Source organism: Mixophyes fleayi, chromosome 5, assembly GCF_038048845.1.
Source record: "Mixophyes fleayi isolate aMixFle1 chromosome 5, aMixFle1.hap1, whole genome shotgun sequence".
NCBI lineage: Eukaryota > Metazoa > Chordata > Amphibia > Anura > Limnodynastidae > Mixophyes > Mixophyes fleayi.
This window is the reverse complement of record NC_134406.1, coordinates 210,731,406-210,753,770: the sequence shown is the minus strand read 5'-3', so window position 1 is coordinate 210,753,770 and position 22,365 is coordinate 210,731,406. Positions and strand designations below refer to the sequence as shown.

At 38.7% G+C, this 22,365-nt stretch overlaps 1 protein-coding gene across 1 annotated transcript in view; it reads right to left on the bottom strand.

Moving 5' to 3' along the window:
- Positions 1–22,365, bottom strand: part of COLEC12 (collectin subfamily member 12) — a 137,630-nt gene that overhangs the window by 90,251 nt on the left and 25,014 nt on the right. The window contains exon 2 of the mRNA XM_075213389.1: positions 16,112–16,162. Coding sequence (XP_075069490.1) covers positions 16,112–16,162 — 51 coding nt within the window. The remainder of the gene's footprint in view (positions 1–16,111; positions 16,163–22,365) is intronic.

The window sequence follows — 22,365 nt, the reverse complement described above, 5'->3', positions numbered from 1 at the left end:
CAAAGGCTTTTATTGACAATTACATTAAGTTTATGCAAAGAGTCAATATTAGCAGTGTTGACCCTTCTTTTTGAAGACCTCTGCAATTCGCCCTGGTATGCTGTCAATCAACTTCTGGGCCACATGCCCATTCTTGCCTAATCAATCCTTGGAGTTTGTCAGAATTTGTGGGTTTTTGTTTGTCCACCTGCATCTTGAGGACTGACCACAAGTTCTCAATTGGGTTAAGGTCTGGAGAGCTTCCTGGTCATGGACCCAAAATTTCAATGTTTTGATCCCCGAGCCACTTAGTTATCACTTTTTCCTTATGGCAAGGTGCTCCATCATGCTGGAAAAGGCATTGTTCCTCACCAAACTGTTCTTGGATGGTTGGGAGAAGTAGCTCTTGGAGGATGTTTTGGTACCATTCTTTATTCATGGCTGTGTTCTTAGGCTCAGAAGCAACCCCACACATGAATGGTCTCAGGATGCTTTACTGTTGGCATGACACAGGACTGATGGTAATGCTCACCATTCCTTCTACGGACAAGCATTTTTCCAGATGCCCCAAACAATCTGAAAGGGGATTCTTCAGAGAAAATGACTTTACCCCAGTCCTCAGCCGTCCAATCCCTGTACCTTTTGCACAATATCAGTCTGTCTCTGATATTTTTCCTGGAGAGAAGTGACTTCTTTGCTGGCCTTCTTGACACCAGGCCATCCTCCAAAAGTCTTCGCCTCACTGTGCGTGCAGATGCATTCACACTTGCCTGCTGCCATTCCTGAGCAAGCTCTGCACTGGTGGTGCCATGATCCTGAAGCTGAATGAACTTTAGGAGACTGTCCTGGCGCTTGCTGGATGTTCTTGGGCGCCCTGAAGCCTTCTTCACAACTATTGAACCTCTCTCCTTTAAGTTCTTGATGATCCGATAAATGGCTGATTTAGGTGTAATCTTACTAGCAGCAATATTCTTGCCTGTGAAGCCCTGGTGAGCCCCCAATGATGACTGCATGCATTTCCTTGCAGATAACCATGGCTAACAGAAGAAGAACAATGATTTCAAGCACCACCCTCCTTTTAAAGCTTACAGTCTGCTATTCTAACTCAATCAGCATAACAGAGTGATCTCCAGCCTTGTCCTCGTCAACACTCTCATCTGTGTTAACGAGAGAATCACTGACCTGATCTCAGTTGGTCCTTTTTTGACAGGGCTAAAATGCAAAGAGGGACTTTGAAATTAATTGCAATTCATCTGATCACTCTTCATGACATTCTGGAGTATATTCAAATTGCCTTCATAACAACTGAGGCAGCAGACTTTGTGAAAAATAATATTTGTGTCATTCTCAAACCTTTTGCCCATGACTGTACTACCTATTTTATTATTTTGTACCACTCTCCAAAAATATTTGCTTGTTCAACTAATTTGGGTAGTTCAGCAAAATTGAAGCTCCCTAAAAATCTAGAAAAGTTGGGTGTTGGTGCCAATGCACTCAGGGTTAACTCGGTATCCTCTGAAATCATGGAGATTCCAAATACCAGATTTGTTTAAACTATAATTACAATAAGTATGGCCTACGATTGTTAAAGTCAAAGCCCTCATAATTCTCTTAAAATATACAGTCAACTACAGGGAACATGCTACAATCCCTTGCACAGTCACACAAAATAAATACAGCATACCAAAATAGAATTTTCACAAGCAGTTTTAAATTGCGCAGTATGTAATGTATTATATATTATATGCCAATGATAATCAGCATTTCGCTCCTTTACATGCACAGTATATGTAAACATTTTGTTTAACATAGCTCTAAAGAGTGCTTTGGTGGGAGACCCCTCAGAACCATAGATTCTATTGCAGTCACAGTTAGCAGCAGCATAAACAGAGAGTTTTTATTCAGTGCCAAACTTGTGTGGGCAACTCAAACTTCACTGGAGATAAATATTTAATAAAGCACTTGACTGGAAATGGGCCATGGCTACCTAGTTCAGTTAGCTTCCATCTATACTACTGAATGCAATGGCTAACCATGGTCCACCAGTACTAAATGTCTGCCACTTCTCGCAGCATGGTTGTACAGTGGTTAGCATTACTGCCTCACAGGGTTGGGGCCTTTGGCTCAAAAACATCCAAAGCTCTGTTTAGATGGAGTTTTTTAAGTTCTCAGTGTTCTCAGTGTAATGTGATTTTCCTCAATCTATACTGGTTTCCTCCCCAGATGGGTAGATCAACTGACTTTTAAATAAACTGGCCAAAGCTTCTGCACATTTGTATGTCTGTGGTAGGGGAATTATATTGTAAACTCCACTGAATCAAGGACTGATGTGAAAGAATAAACATTCTCTGATTATACAACGCTACGTAATATGTTGGTGCTATATAAAGAGTCATAATAATATCATCATAAGACTGGCAGCTCCAATCAGCTTGTTAGAATAGCTGGAGAATGGAATTTGAGTACAAAAGAGGCTCAAGTGAGTGGCCTAAGTAATACATAATTGCTTTTGTTTGATGTAGTGTTGCGTCTGAAAATATTAAATGTTGATTTTATCAAAAGACCGCTAAACCCAGGGCTCCACCCAAAATATTACCTCACAATGCTTATTTTCCAATAAATGAAACTACTGATGGACCCAAATTAGGATGAAAAGTGGGAACATACTTCTATAACCATCTTACCTTACTTGGAACCTTAAAGACACTATGTGGTAGGTGTCATGACCTAAGCAAACTTCAGTGTCCTTCATTTGCATTTCATAATGATAGGAGCCCCAAGTAAACTGCAATACAACTCAATTTAATAGTACTGAAGCTAATTTGTATTGTACTAAATGGTGATGTGTGTGGGGTGGAAGGGGGGGGGGTTCAAAGGGGCTTACGGAAAACAAAACCAAAGATAGAAAACGAGGCATCACCTCTCAGATATTTGTCTTTGTATGTGCTCCTGTTCTCAGATATACTAGTTCTAAACGACTCCCTGTAGAGTTCATTAATGGGCTTTCTGGAAGTTGGATTTGAACAGGGCTTCATCATGAGTCAAGGACCAAAGTCTTTTATCACTTATTTATAGCTGTGATTATCTCATAAATCCTTTATACTTATATTTCTGTAAGTGATTAGTAGCTCCTTTATATGCATTTTATGTTACACGGTTCTTTATTTGTGCAGTGCTGTACAAAATGTTTTCCTGTTTTTTTTTTTCCTTTAAAAGTTTTTATTAAATTTTGCAAAAGATTTTAAAGGGTACAGAAATAAAAAGAGGGGGGGGGAGTGGGGAGGAGGGAAGGACAATAAACAAATGGGTAAAAGGGGAGGGGGGGGGTACATAATGGGTAAGGAACACAACAATATATCGGCACCTTTTAACTATAGAAGATACATCAAAAAACCCTTTCAATGCGCTATATTGGGCACATGAATGTACCGAATGGCCCAACCTAATGTCATCCAAGTAACCAAAGGCATATACTATACACAGCTTTAATTCTTGAGCTCTCCAGATCCATCATACTCTATATATTTAAGGCCTTAGCTCTTGTAATTTGCTGTGGATCTCGTTTCGGTGCCCCCTCACCATCTGTCATATATACATGCCACGCTCGCCATTTCACCAAAGGGGAAGCAGTCGCTGTGGAATAAGGCACTCCAAGTGTTTCCATTTCAAAACTGAAATTGGTTTTAGAAATAACTTTTGCCATTGGAGGAGGAAGGGGCTGTTTCCACGCCTGGGCTATCGCCGCTCTAGCGGCTATGAAGATCTGACCCATCACGTATCTATCCCACTTCGGGATTGAAGCTGGATAATGGTGTAATAGAGCCAATTCAGGGGTCAAATGTACGTGGTATCTAAATACTTTATTAAGGAGTAGAGCTACCTCATTCCACAGGGGCCGCAGCACCGGGCAAGACCAGAACACATGGAGTATGTCTCCCTTCTCCGAGCAGTTACGCCAGCAAGATGGAGGGGTGGATGGCCATATTTTGTGTAGTTTTTCTGGGGTGGCATATAATCTGTTTACAAGTTTTACTAACATTTCTGTGTGGTTAAGCATTTGGTCATTTTGAATGAGTTTAGAAAAATACGCTCCCAGTCTTTCTCCGAGAGATCCAATCTGAGATCTGCCTCCCACTGAAGCTGAACTTTGGACTTGGGAGAATCCGCCTGCGCCTGCAAAATATTATACCAACTCGTTATGCCTGCTTTGTTATTCCCCTTAGTCAATTTAGAGTAGTATAGTACTATGGGCGGGCCGAATAGTCTGTTCTTAAGTGGCGGGGTTGTAAGCCAGTGCCTGATCTGCAAGTACTTGTAGAAGTCCCCTCTAGGCAAGTGGTAAAGATCACATAGGTAGGTAAATGATGAGAGTCTACCTTCATCAAATAAGTGGCCCAGTGTCTTAATACCTCTAGCTGTCCACCCTGTCAGATTTAAGTCAGGGATCTGTTTAGCCACTGCTTGAATGGACACGTTAGCTGTTGGGCGCACCACCCCCTCCGTATCTCTGCTTAGCCGGTCCCATGTACTAAAGCATTTCTAGTAGTGGCAGGCAAATTATTAGCCGGGGGCCTCCATTCTTTGGGCACCCATAGGAGATCTACTAGTGGAAAGTCGGGGTTGCGGGCGCGCTCCAGGTCCACCCAAGGTTTCTCGCCCTGTGGAAGGTACCAGTCTCTCACCTGGGACAACAGACAAGCTTCTTGGTAATTTCTCAAGTTTGGAAGGGCTAGACCCCCCTGGGGTTTCCCCCGAGTCATGCGTTGCATTGCCATACGAGGAGCCCTAGCTCTCCAAATGTATGACTTCATGATTGAGATCAGTTTGCTCATTAAGCGTGGAGGTAAGCGGAAAGGCAACATGCGGAATAAGTACATTAGTTTCGGGAGGAGTGTCATCTTAAATGCTGCAATTCTGCCCAACCAGGAGACCTCGTAGCACATCCAGGTTGTTGTTAATGATATCAATTGTGTCTGCAGTAAAGAGAAATTCTTGTCTATAACTGAGTCTAGTCCCGGGGTTAACTGTATACCCAGATATGTTATCTCCGTGGATTTCCATCTGTAATTAAATTTGTCTTTCAACCATCGTAGCCTCTCAATAGAAACATTAATTGGAAGGGCTTCTGTTTTAGTGGTGTTGAGTTTGTAGAGAGAGGCTCTGCTAAAATGGGATAAAATGTTATGGATTGCAGGCAACGAGGTCTCTGGTTCTGTGACAAATAGCATGACGTCGTCTGCAAACAAACATAACTTATGTACCACTCCACCTACAGTCACCCCCCTGCACTCTTGCTCCATTCTCACTTTCACCGCCAATGGCTCTATTGATAGAAGATAAATAAGGGGGGACAGAGGGCAGCCCTGCCTAGTACCATTAAAAATAGGGAAATTTGAGGACAGGAACCCGTCGCTAAATACTCTTGCAGACGGATTGGAGTACAATGCTAGAATAGCTTTCATAATATCTCCCCTAAATCCAAATTGTTTGAGAACTTCTATCATATAGGGCCAGTGCAGTCTATCGAACGCTTTTTCCGCGTCAAGCGAAAGTAAGAGCATGGCCTCTTTGGTTTTGTGGGATTGTTCGATAAGATGGAATATACGCCTCGAATTATCTGGAGCTTGCCTGCCTTGTACAAAACCTACTTGGTCTGGATGTATTAGTTTGGGTATAACAAAGGACAGTCTATTGGCAATGAGCTTTGCAAAGATCTTGATATCTGTATTTAAAAGGGCTATAGGCCGATAGTTTTTACAGTCAGAGGGATCTTTCCCAGGCTTGGGGATAACTATAATATTAGATTCTAACATCCCGGGAGGGAAGCTTCCCTGTTCAGTGCCGGCATTGTATAGTTTCTCTAGTATGGGGAGTAGGTCTGCCTGGAAGGAGCTAAAGAATTTGTTAACATATCCATCTGGGCCCGGTGCCTTGCCCCTATGTTTTCCTGTTTTTAAAACAACAAGACGCTTGAGTTGATGTCCACACTCAAGTATACAACATACTTTCCACAGATTACATTGATTTGGCTAATAAATATCATAGAACTGCAAATGTGCACACATAACATACATGGAGCCTGATTCATTGAGGATCTTAAATTAAGAAGTCTCTTATTTAAGTCTCCTGGACAAAACCATGTTACAATGCAAAGGGTGCAAATTAGTTTTCTGTTTTGCACATAAGTTAAATACTAACTCTTTTTTCATGTAACACACAAATACTTGATAGCTTATTTGTACACTGAAATTTAAAGTTGATATTTGTGTGCTACATTAAAAAACAGTCAGTATTTAACTTATGTGCAAAACAGAAAACTAATTTGCACCCCTTGCATTGTAACATAGTTTTGTCCAGGAGACTTAAATAAGAAACTTCTTAATTTAAGATCCTTAATGAATCAGGACCCATAGTGTCCATCCTTGTTTTGTAAGCACATACAAACATCTGCAGTCTGCAACAAAGTATTTAAGAGATACCCATACTTAAGTTCTGTAACTGAAAACAAGCACAAAGCTGAGATCCTACAAGTGTGCTGTTGTTTGGCATAGGATCATACAGTTGACTTGCATCTAAACAAGGGATAGTGGGGACACCTAAACAAGACATAATTAGGAATTAGATCCTCACTTGTACTATGCACACTGCCATAAAAACAACTATTGTTGTTTTCTTTGAAAGAATGGTGTTTATTTTCCATGATATGGTTTTATTTATGGGTCCAAAATAGAAAACATTGAGCAAGAAGTTATTTGTTTTTTTTCATGCACATACAAAACCTTTTATAACAAAATGCAACTAAGTATTCCCCCCTGGGAGGGAATTATTCAGTACATTCTTTTTCTCTTAAAATAAAAAAACAAATTAGTCCATATGTCTGCATGTATCTTTTGTTGGTCAAGGCAATATGGCCATCTCTAAGGCATTCCTACTGATGCCACTGACATACCTAACATTCCTGGTGGAGAAATACTTATCAGTACCATTCTGACTGCCATCCTCTCTTATATGAGGCATAGCTGTAATGAATCACAGATGTGAAAAGTACCGTTTAATGGGTGGTCATGCAGGAACATGGATGGGAATAACACTACACCACTTATTTGACTTGTACATCTGCTTTGTCCATCACAGAAAATATCAATCACATAGCTCTGTTGTGGATAAACATCACCACTATAATCTTATTAAAGAAGAAAACAATCTACAAGGAATGCTGGGCACACATGTTCCTTATATCATTGCAACCATCTTTAAACAGGAACAGACGGCGATGATAGTGCAATGTTTTCAGAGTTATCCTAAAAACTATGTTTGCTAACTGGGCAACATATGTTTAAACAACTTGAACAATAAGGGAACCTGTATCACACAATTACAGGAAACTACCCTCTTAAAAATAATCTACTTTTAGATAAAAAGATCAACCAGTGACAAAGCATCCACTTCGCTTTACAGCAGATATCCAACAAGATCCTGCGGTTTTATTTCAGCAACTTGGAGAATAAATTAATATTCCAACTATGTGCAGCAAATATTCGGAATGTACTGATTCCACATTAATAAAGTGTCTCCAAAAAGACATTAATAAAATACAAAATAATGGTGAATGGGATGCATAAATAAACTTTTAAGAGCTGATCATGATAGTTTAGAGGAGCCAGAGTGGTTATCGCAGAAACATCTAAATATATCTGAGGTAATAAATTAAGAGTTAAGACAAGCATAAAAAATATGAGCAATGTATTCAATTAATATTTCCAAATAACTTATGTTACTAAGTGCAATTTATTTGTTTACCATAGTAATACGTGTAAATAAAATAGATATAATTTTAACATAGTTATTTCTTCTCTGGATTTATTTAATAGCTGTCATAAAAAATGAATTTGTGTAATGACTTACACAGAGGCGGAACTATCAAGCTGTGGGCCCCGATGCGGGGAGGAGGGAGCCAGGGGCCCCGACCCTCTGCATCTGCCATGCAGTGGGCCCTATTATCTTCATGGGCCAAATGCACCGCATCTGTCACACTAATGGTAGTTCCACCACAGGATTAATATTTCCATATCATTTCTTTCATACAGGACTGTTAGAAGATGGGTCCGGAATCTGGGCTGAACCAGCCCCCCCTCTCCTTTTATTTTATTTAAGCCACCCCTTTATTGACTAGATAAGTCATAGATACACTAGATATATGAAACTAGATAGTGTCATAGATTATATACCAGTATTATTTCCCATTGGCTGTATAGCAAATCTGAGTGTATGCTTATACTGACCATATAGCAGCATTCCCCCTGCCTTTTTATATGAAAGCCCCGTCCTCCCATTATTTATATGACAGACCTTCCCGATGGTTGTATAAAAATGACCATTAATTGATTAAGTGAGAGCCGGCCTTATTATTGTGCCACTCTTTCACTTTGCCTGATGGATGAATCTGCTACAGCATTACGGCAGTAACTTAGCCTCTCTCTCTACCTGATTGCCAGGGCCGTCTTTCCCATTGGGCACAATGGGCAGGTGCCTGGGGGCCCTGCAGCCCAGGAGGGCCCGTTGGAGGAAGGAAAAAAAACCTGAAAAAAAAGAAGAAAATACTTACCGTGCTGTCAGCTGGCGATCCGGCTCCCTCCATGGTCTCCTCCTCTGTCGCGCTCGCAGTGCATGTCGGGCGTGACGTCATCACACCCGCCCGACATCCATTGCGGAGCGCGACGGAGGAGGAGACCATGGAGGGAGCCGGATCGCCAGCTGACAGCACGGTAAGTATTTTCTTCTTTTTTTTCAGGTTTTTTTTTTTTCCTACCTCCGACGGGCCCCCCTGGGCTGCAGGGCCCATATATATAATCTTTTTTTTTTGTATATATAGGGGCCCCGGTGCACTGCTGTGCCCGGGGGCCCAAGATGTTCTTAAGAGGGCCCTGCTGATTGCTTATTTATCTCAGGTTAATGTCGCTTATCCCACCAAAGCAAGCTTTGTGTTGCATTTTGGGAATTGTAGTGTACACTTTCATTCTGCAAATTATGAACAAGAAAGTAGAGAACACAAAACCCATAAATTAATAACACTCTATTTGTCAGTCTTCACTAGCACTGCATTCTGAGTAACCCGTTTAACAAGAGTGTGCTTGCCTTGTGGAAAACAAGGCAAGCACACAATTATAAGGCAACAATTACAAGGCAACAATTACAAGAACACCCTATAACAATCAGTTGCCGACTGTGGGGCCCTTAAAGTGCAGGGACTAGGGTATTGCCCTACTGGTTTTATTAAAGGGATGGCCCTGATGTTCATTCCTTACAATTAAATTACCTTAAATCGTTAAATTACACACAACATTTTTAATTGCTATGTTGTGTTATAATCTCTTAGTGGCTCATGTTGAGTGGAACGCAATTTGCATTTTTGGTATATAATATACTTCTTTACTCAGGGCCACCTTAACAACATTATGGGCCCCCGGGCAAAGCAGTGCAGCGGGGCCCCTACCTCTATATATGTGTATCATATATAGATATATATATCTATATATATCTATATATATAGATATATATATATATATCTATATATATAGATATATATATATATATATATATATATATATATATATATATAGATATATAGATAGATAAATATATAGATATATAGATAGATAGATATAGATATATTTGCAGGATTTTTTTATTTTTTTTTGCAGGATTATTTATTTAACTTAAGAGCCCTGTCTATGGGGCCCCCTTGCCCTTGCCTGTGGGGCCCCCGGGCACCTGCCCATCGTGCCCAATGGAAAAGATTGCCCTGTCTTTACTTCTGTGCAAGTGCAGAAAGCACTGATTTTTACACGGATATAAGAAAGCTCATTATAAGCATATTTGCCTACTTTCCCGGAACTTCCGGGAGGTTCCTGAAGTTCGGGGAGTCCTTCTATCCTCCTGGAAGAGTAGGCAACCACCCACTTGTATAGATGGAGATTAATGAAGCACTCAAGCCATTAAGCCCCATCCCCCACTATTCAATGCTGTGAATTTCGTTTTTTTATAGTAGGGGGCGGGCCTATGGTGACGTGACATTGTCACCATGCCCCCCTACACTTGTCACATGACAGGATTTAAAAGGTAACAAGTACGATTATATGCCAAAAACACAAATTGCATTCAACTCAACATGACCCCCTTAAGGAGCTGTTTACATCATTATATAGTTAGAAGGTTTTAAAAAGACAAAAGTGCTTTAATTACAATCTATTATAAGTCCTAGTTATTGTGATCCAGAGGAAGGCAAAACAAAACCCCAGTGAGGCAGTTTTAGTTTGTCTTCAGAATAGGTAAAAAAATGATTCTTCCCTGACCCCATAATCAGATTAATTACCCGTATCAATCATTGAATAGTTTAAATAATGCAAACTAATAATTATAGCTAGATATACATGGCCTTATTTAATACAGGCAAATCCTAAAGACTGCACATTTGCACCTGGACAAATCATGTTGTGATGCTAGAGGTGCAAATGTATTTTTACTGTAAGTGGGGAAAATGCTATTTGCTTTTACAAGTAGCACACAATACTGGACAGCTGTACTTTTAAACAGCAATTTAGAATTCAGCTATGGAGCACAACTTTTTGACACTGAACCTCAACATGGTTTTTGTCATGGTGCAGAATTGAATCTTCTAGCTGGACCTACTTCTAACTCTAAATGAGGCCCAGCATTTCTTGGACGAAGGGTGAATCATCAAATCCATTTGGCCATCACCACTTCCGTTGTCAGAGAATTCCATAGTCTGACTACCCACACACTAAAAAACCCTTTTCTCTGCTGGGAGTGAAACCATCTTTGTTCCAGATGTAGTGGATGTTTCTTGTCATCAGCACAGAACTGAGTTTGAAAAGCTCATTGTTTTTGTCAAATTGAATCAATAAAGTGTGTATGCACTCACGATTAGGATCTCCATAGAGTTTACAGAGCCATGATCTTTTCAGCTGATGGTTATGACAGATGAAGAGCACAGATCTGAGGGTAAATCTTGTAAAACATGTATAGTGTGTGCGCATGAATCAGCATGCTGATCATGACCTTTTTTTTTTCCAGTCGTTAGTACAATCATTGTAGATAACACATTGGTCAAACATTTCTGCAGTGTGTACCCAGCCTTATTGTAGCAATGGAGCAATCAATGATCAATAGGCCATTAGTATGCACAACATTTACAGTTATAGAGGTCACAAACTCTAGGGTAGGGCAAGGTAAATGCTATTGGCTAGTTTTAACCATCTAACACGACACCACATAGCACATGTAAGTATATAATAATGGACAGTCACATTTAGAAAAACAAAGACATAAAGTATATAGCTAAGACAATTTATACATAAACATTCTGATAGGGTACATGACCATTGCAAATGGGCAAAATTTTGGGTGTACACAGACAAAACCAAGATAATAAATATGACTGTAAGGTTGTTTTCCAGAAGAACTTCAACTTTGGACTCTGTTGAGCAAACTTATGGCTTGGTGATACAATGCTCTCTAATTTCTATGCCGGACTTATTCATGAATACAGAAGAACTTGGAGTTCAGAAGATTGACTGTAACAGAGGATTGACTGTAACCTTATTGCAATTGTCTTTAAACTGAAAGCAAAGTAAAGTGTTGCTTCCATTTAATGTGGTTCCTTTAAACATTCTACTTTAAGCAACTTATTGATTTATCACAAGAAAGTAGTGTGAAATATAATTGAGGTAATTTAACAGTATTCTAGGAGAAACAATTAAACATTCAAATGAATGAAGTGGATGTTCCAAATGTAATTGTAGGCAGTAGTTTAAGGTCAGGTTATTACTTTTGCAGACATGAACATTTCATTTATGGACCAAAAACCTGCTAAATATTGAACAAAGCATCTGATCCAAATAGCCATGGGCACATATGAAATGGGGCATGGTTGCCAGCTTTAAGCTAATTATTCAACTGTGTACCAGTCAGTAACTAAAAAACAAATAATAGCAAATATAACAACCACTGGCAATACAAAAGAACACAGCATTAGCCAAACCAATTGTTTGGGCTCTAAATAAGTTATTAGAACAGATTTTCTGGTTATGAACCCATTTTTCCTATGTAGGCCACTAGTTTTACTTTTTACTATATTTCAGAATTAAATCTACTAGTAAAAAATGTTGTATGTCAACTAATTTTTATAGAATTGTATGTAAACAGGGGTGGCAACCCTGTTATGGGGGTGCGTACGTTTAAATGCAAAGTGTAGTAAAATCTTCACAAAGATGCATTACAAAAATGGTGCTGAAACACTATTTAAAATAAAGATAAAGTTTTAAACAGGTGAAAGATTTTGTTTTTCCAGGATAGATATTATGTTTTAAGAAGGGAGGCCAGTCTCATTAGAACCAGCAAATCAGGAAATAAGGAAAAACAAGAACTGCCCCACCTATCGGGAATATAGCCAAATATAACAGCAAGACCTACTTTGCCATAATTCTACTAAAAGACTACATAAAAATACAAAGAATTTCAAGAAGACAACTCTAATGTTTGTTTATGAATTATTTGCATTTTTACGTAACCTACTCCTTAAAATGTTTTTATACTGACTGCGGATTGAACAATAAACTCTTTTGCTGAACTCTGTAGAGAATATTTGGTCAGAGTAAATTATGCCAAAAAGTGACCAACAAATGTTTCCAGCTGCCTGTAATTCTGAAGTGCAAGCCAGATTAAATATACTCTCGCAATATGTGGGATCAGCAGTTTGTGTGTTTATGTCTTACTCTCGCACACCAAGACAAAATAAAGTTACACCGATTTAAACATATCTTAGTAATTAGTCTTTGACTAACTAAATAATATAAGGGAGGAAAGCACATTTATCTGCCAGGTTTGTGCCAACCTTAAAGCATATTCTGGTAAACATCTCTATGTTTCTATCAGTGGACCCTGAAGCACTGCAACCTTCATACTGAGTTTGATAATGATGTACAGTTTTTGCATTTTAATTACTCATTGCAATGAATATTAAAATGTAAAGCCTAGATGCTATATATTATTATACTATAAAAGATGGTAAGGAAAGCATATAACATGCAAAAATATAGGAATTTTATTGTGCTGAAAAATAGGGAAGTTTCCTTAGACATGAAATTCCAGGGGAAAACCTGTAAAACTTGGGACATTCTATGATAATTAGGGACAGTTGTAAAATTATCCTCCACTTAAGTCTTGCAGCTCGTTTGAAGTGGGTAGGCGGTAAAACCATTAGAGAAACAACACAGGTTTGGGTGGTGTCAGAGGACCTTGGAAAATATGTTATGTTAAGCATAGATGTACCAATCTATATTTTAAAGCCAGCTGCTGAAGCATTTTTTTTGTATTTCTTAATGGACATTTTACTCCACCCATGTGACCAGGGCTGATCAGGCTGTGTCCTTGGAGGGCGCAGCGCCAGCACAATTGACAAGCATTTAAAGAAAAAAAAAATCCTACCTAAAATGTCTGGCGCTGCCTTCTCAGTGATCAGACCGACCCTGGTCTCAAGGGGGGCGGTCCCGTCTGTCAGAGCATCCAATTAAACTGATGCAGGCAGCTCACAGCAAATGCTGTTAGCTGGCCTGTCAGTGCAGCTGCGGTGCTAAGCTTAGTGTGGTCATGTGAGATGATCACATGACCACACTAGTCACAAAGCCCACACTGCACTGACAGGGCAGCTAACAGCATGGGATGTGCGGTGAGCTGCCTGTCAAGAAGACAGAAGTGCCGGAGAGAAGAGGAGCAGAAGACTTCAAGGTAAGTTCTATTTGTTAAATATAAGGGGGAGGAGGAAGAGGGAGACGACTGAGGGGGTGAATAACTGGAAGCTGCTTGTTGGTTTGAAGGGTGAGGGGTTAAAGAAGTGGCTAGGGGGGTTAATGAAGTGACTGGGGGGGGTTAATGAAGTGACTGGGTGGTGGTCTGATGAAGTGACTGGGGGGTTTAATGAAGTGACTGGGGGGGTTAATGAAGTGACTGGGGGGTGGTTAATGAAGTGATTGGAGCGGTTAATGAAGGGACTGGGAGGGGTTAATGAAGTGACTGGGGGTGATTAATGAAGTGACTGGGGCGGTTAATGAAGGGACTGGGAGGGGTTAATGAAGTGACTGGGGGTGATTAATGAAGTGACTGGGGCGGTTAATGAAGTGACTGGGAGGGATTAATTAAGTGACTGGGGGTGGTTAATAAAGTGACTTGGAGTAGTTAATGAAGTGACTGTAGGGGGTTAATGAAGTGACTGAGGGGGTGACGAATTGACTAGGGAGGGATAATGAATTGACTGGTGGATGATGAAATGGATGGTGGGGGTCATAAACCTTCTGGTGGGGGTTGATAAAAATGGCAGGTGGGATGTAGTGGCTGGCGGGGGGCATGATCTCTCTATTGTCTGGCGATGACTAGAATGCTAAATACTAGACAGTGAGGGCTGGCAGATGTTAGTATATGATTTTAAATCATTTTCATATATTTTATTATCTATGTCTGTACTAGGGGGTTGTTTTATATGGTCATAATGGAATGTTGTGTTTGAATCATTCAGGGTTTGTTAAAATTTTGCACTATAATACAATTTTAGCACATTTTAAATACGGGACTCCAGGTTTCCCGAAGCCAGCCAACTGACAACGCTCCAAGAACAAGCAAGAGAGAACATCAGGTAGTCTACGCTGCAAGATCAGGTAAGAGATGAAGTGCAGAATGAAGTGCGTTTTATGTATTAATATTTTACAATTTTGTTTATATATATAATATATATATATATATATATATATATATATATATATATATATATATATAAAATCACACACACACATTGGCTGTGGGAGGTGGGGTGGGGAGTGGCGGCTGTGAGCCTTAATCAGGCCCTGCATGTGACTGTTCTGGGGCCTGGCAGCATAGGGAGCCCAAAGGTTAGAGTTATGTCTGCAAGGGCCTCTGCAGTCTTCATCCATATTTATTTAATGATTGATTGCAGATTTATTCAGACAGATATCAGATTTAGTGGCTAATTACTGAATATAAAAGGAATTGGTGCAACGTATTATTTTGAAATGGAGTAGATCTTGGCAGGTTGGTGTGATGTTACTATCGTATTCAAAATCGCTCTGCACATTCCCAGAACCGGACCATACACCAGTAAACGCAGTGATGTGCGCTCCGTCTTTGTACGCAAAGGACACTTACTATAGCTTACGATTTCGGGGAGTGAAGAGGTGTTTGTCTGTAATCAATTTACAGTAAAGTTGTGCCAAACTCAAGCACACGTCCGAATCAAGCTCTGGGCATCTCAAAATTACTTGCTTTTCTGCAGTATCCCTTGGTCCAGCTACAGGGCAAGTCTTGAGTACTGGTGATGTCAGTAATGTTTGCATGCTAGAACATGTGTTTGCAAACAGGAGCAACTGTAAAAATGTATTTTATGTTCAGAAGACATTAAGAACATCCCAATTAATATATTACATTGGTGGGGAAAAATCAATAAAAAAAACACTTTTTTTTTTAAACTGTTTTACCATTAATGCCTATACAGGTGACATTAATCCAATATTTTTTTGGGGGAAGTATCCTGCAGTTTTCTGTGTAGTAGAGCGGAGCAGACCTGCACCCGAATTCATCAGCACATGTATCTTCAGATCTGTTCCTTGTTGAATTCAGGAGTACACAGAGCAGATTTACATTCATTTTTTTAACAAACGCACGTTGCTTTCAGAACGCGTGCCTTGATGGATCAGGCTCAACATGTCTATTTTAATGTTTTATATAAATTTACTTATGTGAAGGACCTACTCATATTCAAGAACAAACGGTTTTAGAAGTGTCAGGAATCACCCCTTAGATCAGATATACTGTTTATAATTTAAAGAAAATCCGTTGCCCTGCCATGTCCAGCCCTACACTAGTGTTGGGTCATCTTTGAAAGTCTAGTGTTACCTGTAGACTTTTTACGGAGACGGACATTTGTATATTATATTTGCTTAATTGTATCGATTTTATATAAGGCAATTTGTATATTCAGTTTAGTAGTCACTTAACAATATGAAGATGTGTTACATGGTTTAATGTAAAGAAAGACATGTCTTACCAAATCTTTTATATCCAAAGGACTGCACCTCCTCTTCTTCTGAAAAGTCGTCTGTAAAAAAGACAAATACATTATTTATAACACAGTGCATGCTTGTACAATGTGGGGAAATAACTGTTTGTACAATAAGAAAGTATATGGCAGCATAATGCTGGGGGCATTTCCTAATTCTTACAATCTGAAAATCAGATACTATAAACTTTAAGTTTGAACAATGATGGGTTGTATAGTTGTTTTGTTGACTAGACATCTTTTCTACATTTATTTTCTACGTGTTACAAGCTGTGAACTGGTTTGAGCATTATATTAGTGGAAAATCATTGAAAGGTGTTTGATACAAAAATCTGTCTGATGTTTTTGATGTGTCCAGAAAGGACTATAATAATAACAACCCTTTTTCTTATTAATTATCTTTACATGTTTAATGGATGTGGCCTATTGAAGGGTGAGGCTTACAGCACCAATCATTTTGTAGCTTTCGGCTCCAGCCAATTGAATCTGTACCCCCAGTGGGCCCCTGAAAAACCTCTAAAGAGCATTTTCTTGCTGTTCACATGACCTTTAGCTGTGTTCAGCAAGTGGCTGAATTTCAGCTCAACCACAGTGTACCACAGATGCTGAAACAGTTACTTCAATAGTATACAGGTAGAGGACAATGTTATCATTGACATAGATTTTTATTATGGGGGTCTAAATACTTCTGAAAGCACCATATTTTACCTTGCTTTCTTGATGACGTCTGACAGATAAATCTTTTGATTTTAAAAAATATGGTTTTAGTTTGTATGTGTGCAATAAAACTCCTGTTTGTAGAACTGTACTGTATATCACATGTAATCCAGTAACATTTTTAAATTCTTCAAAGGATTGGAATACTTTTGCAGCTGTGTATTTAGTGTATGTGTTACTAATGCAAAACTGATATGTTGAATATTTGATTAAATATGAAACTGATATGTTTTGATGCAGTGGTCATATGGAAGTTTAGAAGTGACAGTAGGAAAAATGAAATGGGAATGTAAGTGAATAGAATTTGATAGCTTTATAATGAAGGCAGTTTAAGAAGTGGCGGTATGGCATACCACCATATACACCCCCACTTCAACCACTGTTTTAATGTGTATGAGATGGATATGCATTCTGTGTGGTTGCTGCATATGTTATGAAATCGGTTTGCATGTCATATGTAATTAATGTGAATTTAGCCCTTTGAAATCTGAACCTTTGGTAAATGTATGGGCAATGCTAGGTACACCAAAAGAGAAAACTTATTATATAAGCACACTATGCATTCACAAAATGGTGTGCAGTACAGTAAAAATAGTAAATACTTAGCATGCCTGGTATGGCAAAAAATAATACTGCCACCACAATCACCATCAAAGCATCCAGCCAGTAAAATACTCACCCCTGAGACACCACTGAAGCTGCCCCTCATTTCAGAGGCCAAGTTCAGCAATACTAACAGGAAATCCTGCACAGTCCTTGGTTATAATAAAAATGAAAGTTGGGTGGAATTGACATAAGAGAGGTGGCTTCATATTGGTTAGATTATGTCGCAGCATCTAAAGCAATCTAAAAGAATGTGTGAGTTAGCATTTCTCTGTATGTGATGTACAGGTTGACATGTGTAATTAATATCTATGCAATTTATGATTAATGCATATATCATATGTTATTATTGTATGGGTGATTTTTATTGTATGTGAAATGGAATTAATATGTTTGTTGAGTGTGTATGTGGCATATGTACATTTGTGAATGAGTATTAAATGTTTAGTAGAAAAACTTTGGAAATAGGTGAAAGAGGTGTTGCATGGGTTAAGGATACTGCGAATATAACTGTTGGGGGCAGTAAGTGATGGATGTCATTGGGGAACCAAATAATGACAATGTGATATTTAGTGCCCCAGCTTTGATTTGGCACCAGGACTTAGTTATACTAGTGAGAGCTATCCTTACTTTGGCATCAGAATCTATAAGTTCCTCAAAGAGCATAAATAGCAGTCCCAGTCATTAGAATTATTCCAATGTATCATTTGTGGACACATCTACAGACAAAACCTGTTTTTGACCCATCTGTTATGGGTTTCTCAGGCCACACAATTTTGGCTGCTGGTTGACTGAGAGCATAAACAGGAATAATAGGACTCAGCTATAATAATAGTTTCATTGCATTTGGCACTCAAAAGGAATAAAGAAAAAAGCTTAAAAAAAATTCTGTTTAAAAATATTGGTTTCCTCCTCCATTTCCAAAATGCTATCCATGGCGTTCCTCATTCATTTCTCACCACTCTAGCAATCTGGCATTTTCCACAAGGGCTGCTGTCCTTGACAATATCAGCGGGCTGCCATAGGCTCCTATACTTTTGTTAAACTGACTTTACAGCCTAAATCCAGATTTTAACAACATAGTAATAATTTGACATAATCTTGTACTCAGCATTTAGACAGAACTGCGAGGTGCCCAGTGAGCAATGGGTGACATCATTGGATCAATTAAAATATTTTTAGACTGTTTACACAAATCTCGATTGGTGTGCGTTATATGCCAGGGCCACATGTTAGTAACATTCACCTCCCCCTCGCCTATCCCTGTTTCTCATTACAAGCAGTGAAAAGCACAAGCAGACAGCTGAAATGCCTTTCTGTCCTCCTAATACTCAAGCAGGTCAATTTTTGCACCTATATGAGAAATCTTGTGATTCACCTCTAGTTGTGTCTTTTTAGGGGCACTCTGTGATCTGACTTATAATACAATTCCAACTTTATTAGTATTCGTTAAAAAGAACATCTTTTCAATCCATTCCTTAGCCATCTTTCGTAGCAAAATATTTAAAAACATATATGAATTAACGTGTGCAATAAAGTGCAGTTAAAAATTGCAGTTTTAAACTGCTAAAGCTCGCTTATGTGATTATATGATTTATGAATTGGTAATAATATTTATTTGATATATTCTCCTGTTTCCTTACAATACACTACATTGATCTCAAGTTACACCGATTTTATTGGTGTCAATGCACCCCCAACCACTATAAGGAGTTAATTTCTCTTTCTTTTTTTACATTTCTTTTGTATGTATAGATCCTAGTAGTATTTGGCTATATAGTACACAATTATACCATACTTGCCTACTTTCCGGGAGAATAGGCAAGTATGAATTAGACTTCCCTCCTCTAAGAGGTTTTTATTTCTGTCATTTTATGTTGCTCTCAGTACCCTGAGTAATTAATATAAGAGGATTTTAGTGTTATATAATACCATTATGGAGAAGCCCAGAGTATTTTCATATCTTTCTTTAGGTTGTTTAAATCACACAGGGTCATTCATTAATTCGGTATGGGAAGTTGTCTCAGGGTAACTAGTATTGATGAGAATGTTTGTCTATTAAGTTATAGGGCTAGCTTCAGATCATTAATCTTTTTGTTTATAAAATCAAAATCCTGAGTGATCACGTAGCGCGACTTTTGCCTTAAAAAAGCAATGTAGTGAAACGTTCACCTCACTAGGTGTTTGCGTCTGATTCTCATTTTTATAAACAAAAAGATATGTATAGGATAGATCGAAAAGATCTTCTTCAGGAATATATCGAAAAGATCTTATTTTAAATGAATGCTAATAAAACTGGAAAAGTCATAAAAAAAACAGAGCCCCCCCCCCCAAAAAAAAAACCCCAACACATTGTTTTCTCGTTTTTCTGTTTCTAAGTGTTATCAAAATCAAAATGTGTGGTTGCACCTCCTTGAATTGAATATGATATGGGGATCATTGTTATCACATAAACTAAATAATAAGGGGTCAGTGATGTACTTGGTGCATTTGGATTTCTATTACATAACAGCTCCAGCTGTCCAAGAGTGTTTGTGAAAGTAGACATTGCAATAGGTCTGGACAAATACAGGTCACTTGTAGCACTCTGATGACTAGTATCCAAATTGAATAACATGCAGATTGATAATAATCACTTAATGAGGTGCTATTAAAGAGATTTATGAGAAGTGAGAGAAAATAAATACAAAATTAATATGTGTTATAGAAATTCAATTCTGACTGTAGAATGTTAAAAATGTAGCAGAAAACACAACTTGGAAACATTCCAAGTAAAAAGGTTGCAATTACACATGTGACTGGAGGTTCATGTCCTTGTTTTTAAGTGACAGGAGGAAGTTGTTGCCAAAAAAAATCAACTATATGTGAATATACAAAAATCAACAAAAAATACAGTTCAGAAGAAATGTTTTAAGTCAACAATTGTTTACTTAAATTTGAAACATTTACCTTTTTAAGGTTGCACCTCTCTTCCTAAATATTGTTACATGCTTAAATGAGACTCACAATAAAATGCCTTTGGACATGTGTCAACAGTTTATAAGTTCTGGGTAAATTTTAGTTTCAAATAACATATCATTTAACAAGCAAGCAAGTAAAATAAGAAATACACATCTTTCAGTCCAATTATTTTTGAACTAATAATATATGTGAAAATAACATTATAAATGTACAACACTCCACACTATCAAGCAGATTAATTGCGTTGAAAGGGTTTTTTTGCTTCACGATACACATGTAAAAAGTTACAGTTGGATGTAACATCGCCTTTGCTGGCGTTAGATATCACAGGCTTTTGCTGGAAAAGGTTTCCCCTTGCCTTTTAAATGAATGTATACTACTCTGGCTGCAGTCCCTCAGACCAGTCCTTCCCTTCCTCCAGCTCAGTTTGGTGATGATCATCAAGAGTATTCTGACTTTATTCATCAGCCATATGCACTTCAACATGAATTGAATCCTTTTACTATCAAAGGTAAAGAGCATTGTTACGCTCTTGTCCAGAAATGAACGTGCTTGAAGACTTGGAGAACTTTTTAGAAGTAATGAACCAAGTCTTCTTTAAAAAATCTTAATCAGAGTGTTACTCCGAAGAAGTATCAGGTAAGGCTGGGTACACACTACAGTGTTTGCTGCCGATTATCGGGCCAATCAAATGCTAAATGATTGTTCGGCCCGATATTGCATTAGTATGTACGCCGCAGTAATGAATAACTATCGTTCCAAAGAACATTGTATCGTTTCATCTGATTTTTAAATTGGACTAAAAATCGAATTCGACGCTGGAACAATGTTGTTCCAAATCTACAATGTGTATGCACTCATGACCGGCAGTGTCCATAGATCTCTATGGAGTGTGCAGAGTCACAATCTTTTCAGGTGATGGTTATGACAGGTGAAGAGCACGGATCTGGAGGTAAAATGTGTTTAATATGGTAATCGTTGGTAAAATCAATAAGGATACCGCATCGAGAGAAATTTTATATAGTGTGTAACCAGCCTAAGACTCTAAGTGGCAGGAAAAACAGCAGACTCCTCAGATGGGCTCATGTCTCTCGCTTTGCTGGGCACACAGGAATCAAGAAGACTAAAGAATTGGTCTCTTGAGCCTATTGGTGGTCCTCCTTACACTCCGATGTGGAGGGTTATGTTTCTTTTTGTACCGTTTCTGCCAGGAATAAAATCCCTAGACAAGTCCTCTATGGACCCCTAAATCCTCTTCCCGTTCCGGACCATCCATGAAGTCACCTCTCTATTGATTTTATTACAGATTTACCTCCTTCATCATCATCATCATCATTTATTTATATAGCGCCAGCAAATTCCGTAGCGCTTTACAATTTACAACCTCCTTTCAAGGGTTACTCTGTAGTCTGGGTAGTTACGGACCGTGTCTCCTGGGAAGCCCATTTCCTTTAAAAAGTCTACCCTCTGCCTCCACCTTGGCTCATCTTTTTATTCGGGAGATTTTTAGATTACACGGATGTTGGGATGTGATCGGGGTACCCAGTTTGTGTCGAGATTCTGGAAAGCCTTTTGCCGCCTCTGCGAGATTAAACTTAATTTTTTCATCTGCTAACCACCTGCAGACTAATAGCCTAACAGAAAGAACTAGCCAAGAACTCAAGACGTTCCTTAGATGTTGTATTTCTGTCAATCATGATAATTGGGTGGAATTTGCTCATAAACCAGTCTCATGAGTCTACTGCTACTTCACCTTTTTTTCGCTCTCCAAGGGTTCCATCTGAAACTTTCTCCTTTTTCCAATTTACCCTCTTCTGGAGTTCTGCCGTAGACTCCCTTCTTAAATATTGTTTTTCACGTTGGGCACAACTTAATCAGAACTTGAATCAGGCCTCTACATGTAGCAAAATATTTTTTTACAGGAAAAAACACCTCATGCTGACACTTTTTCCAGGGGAAAA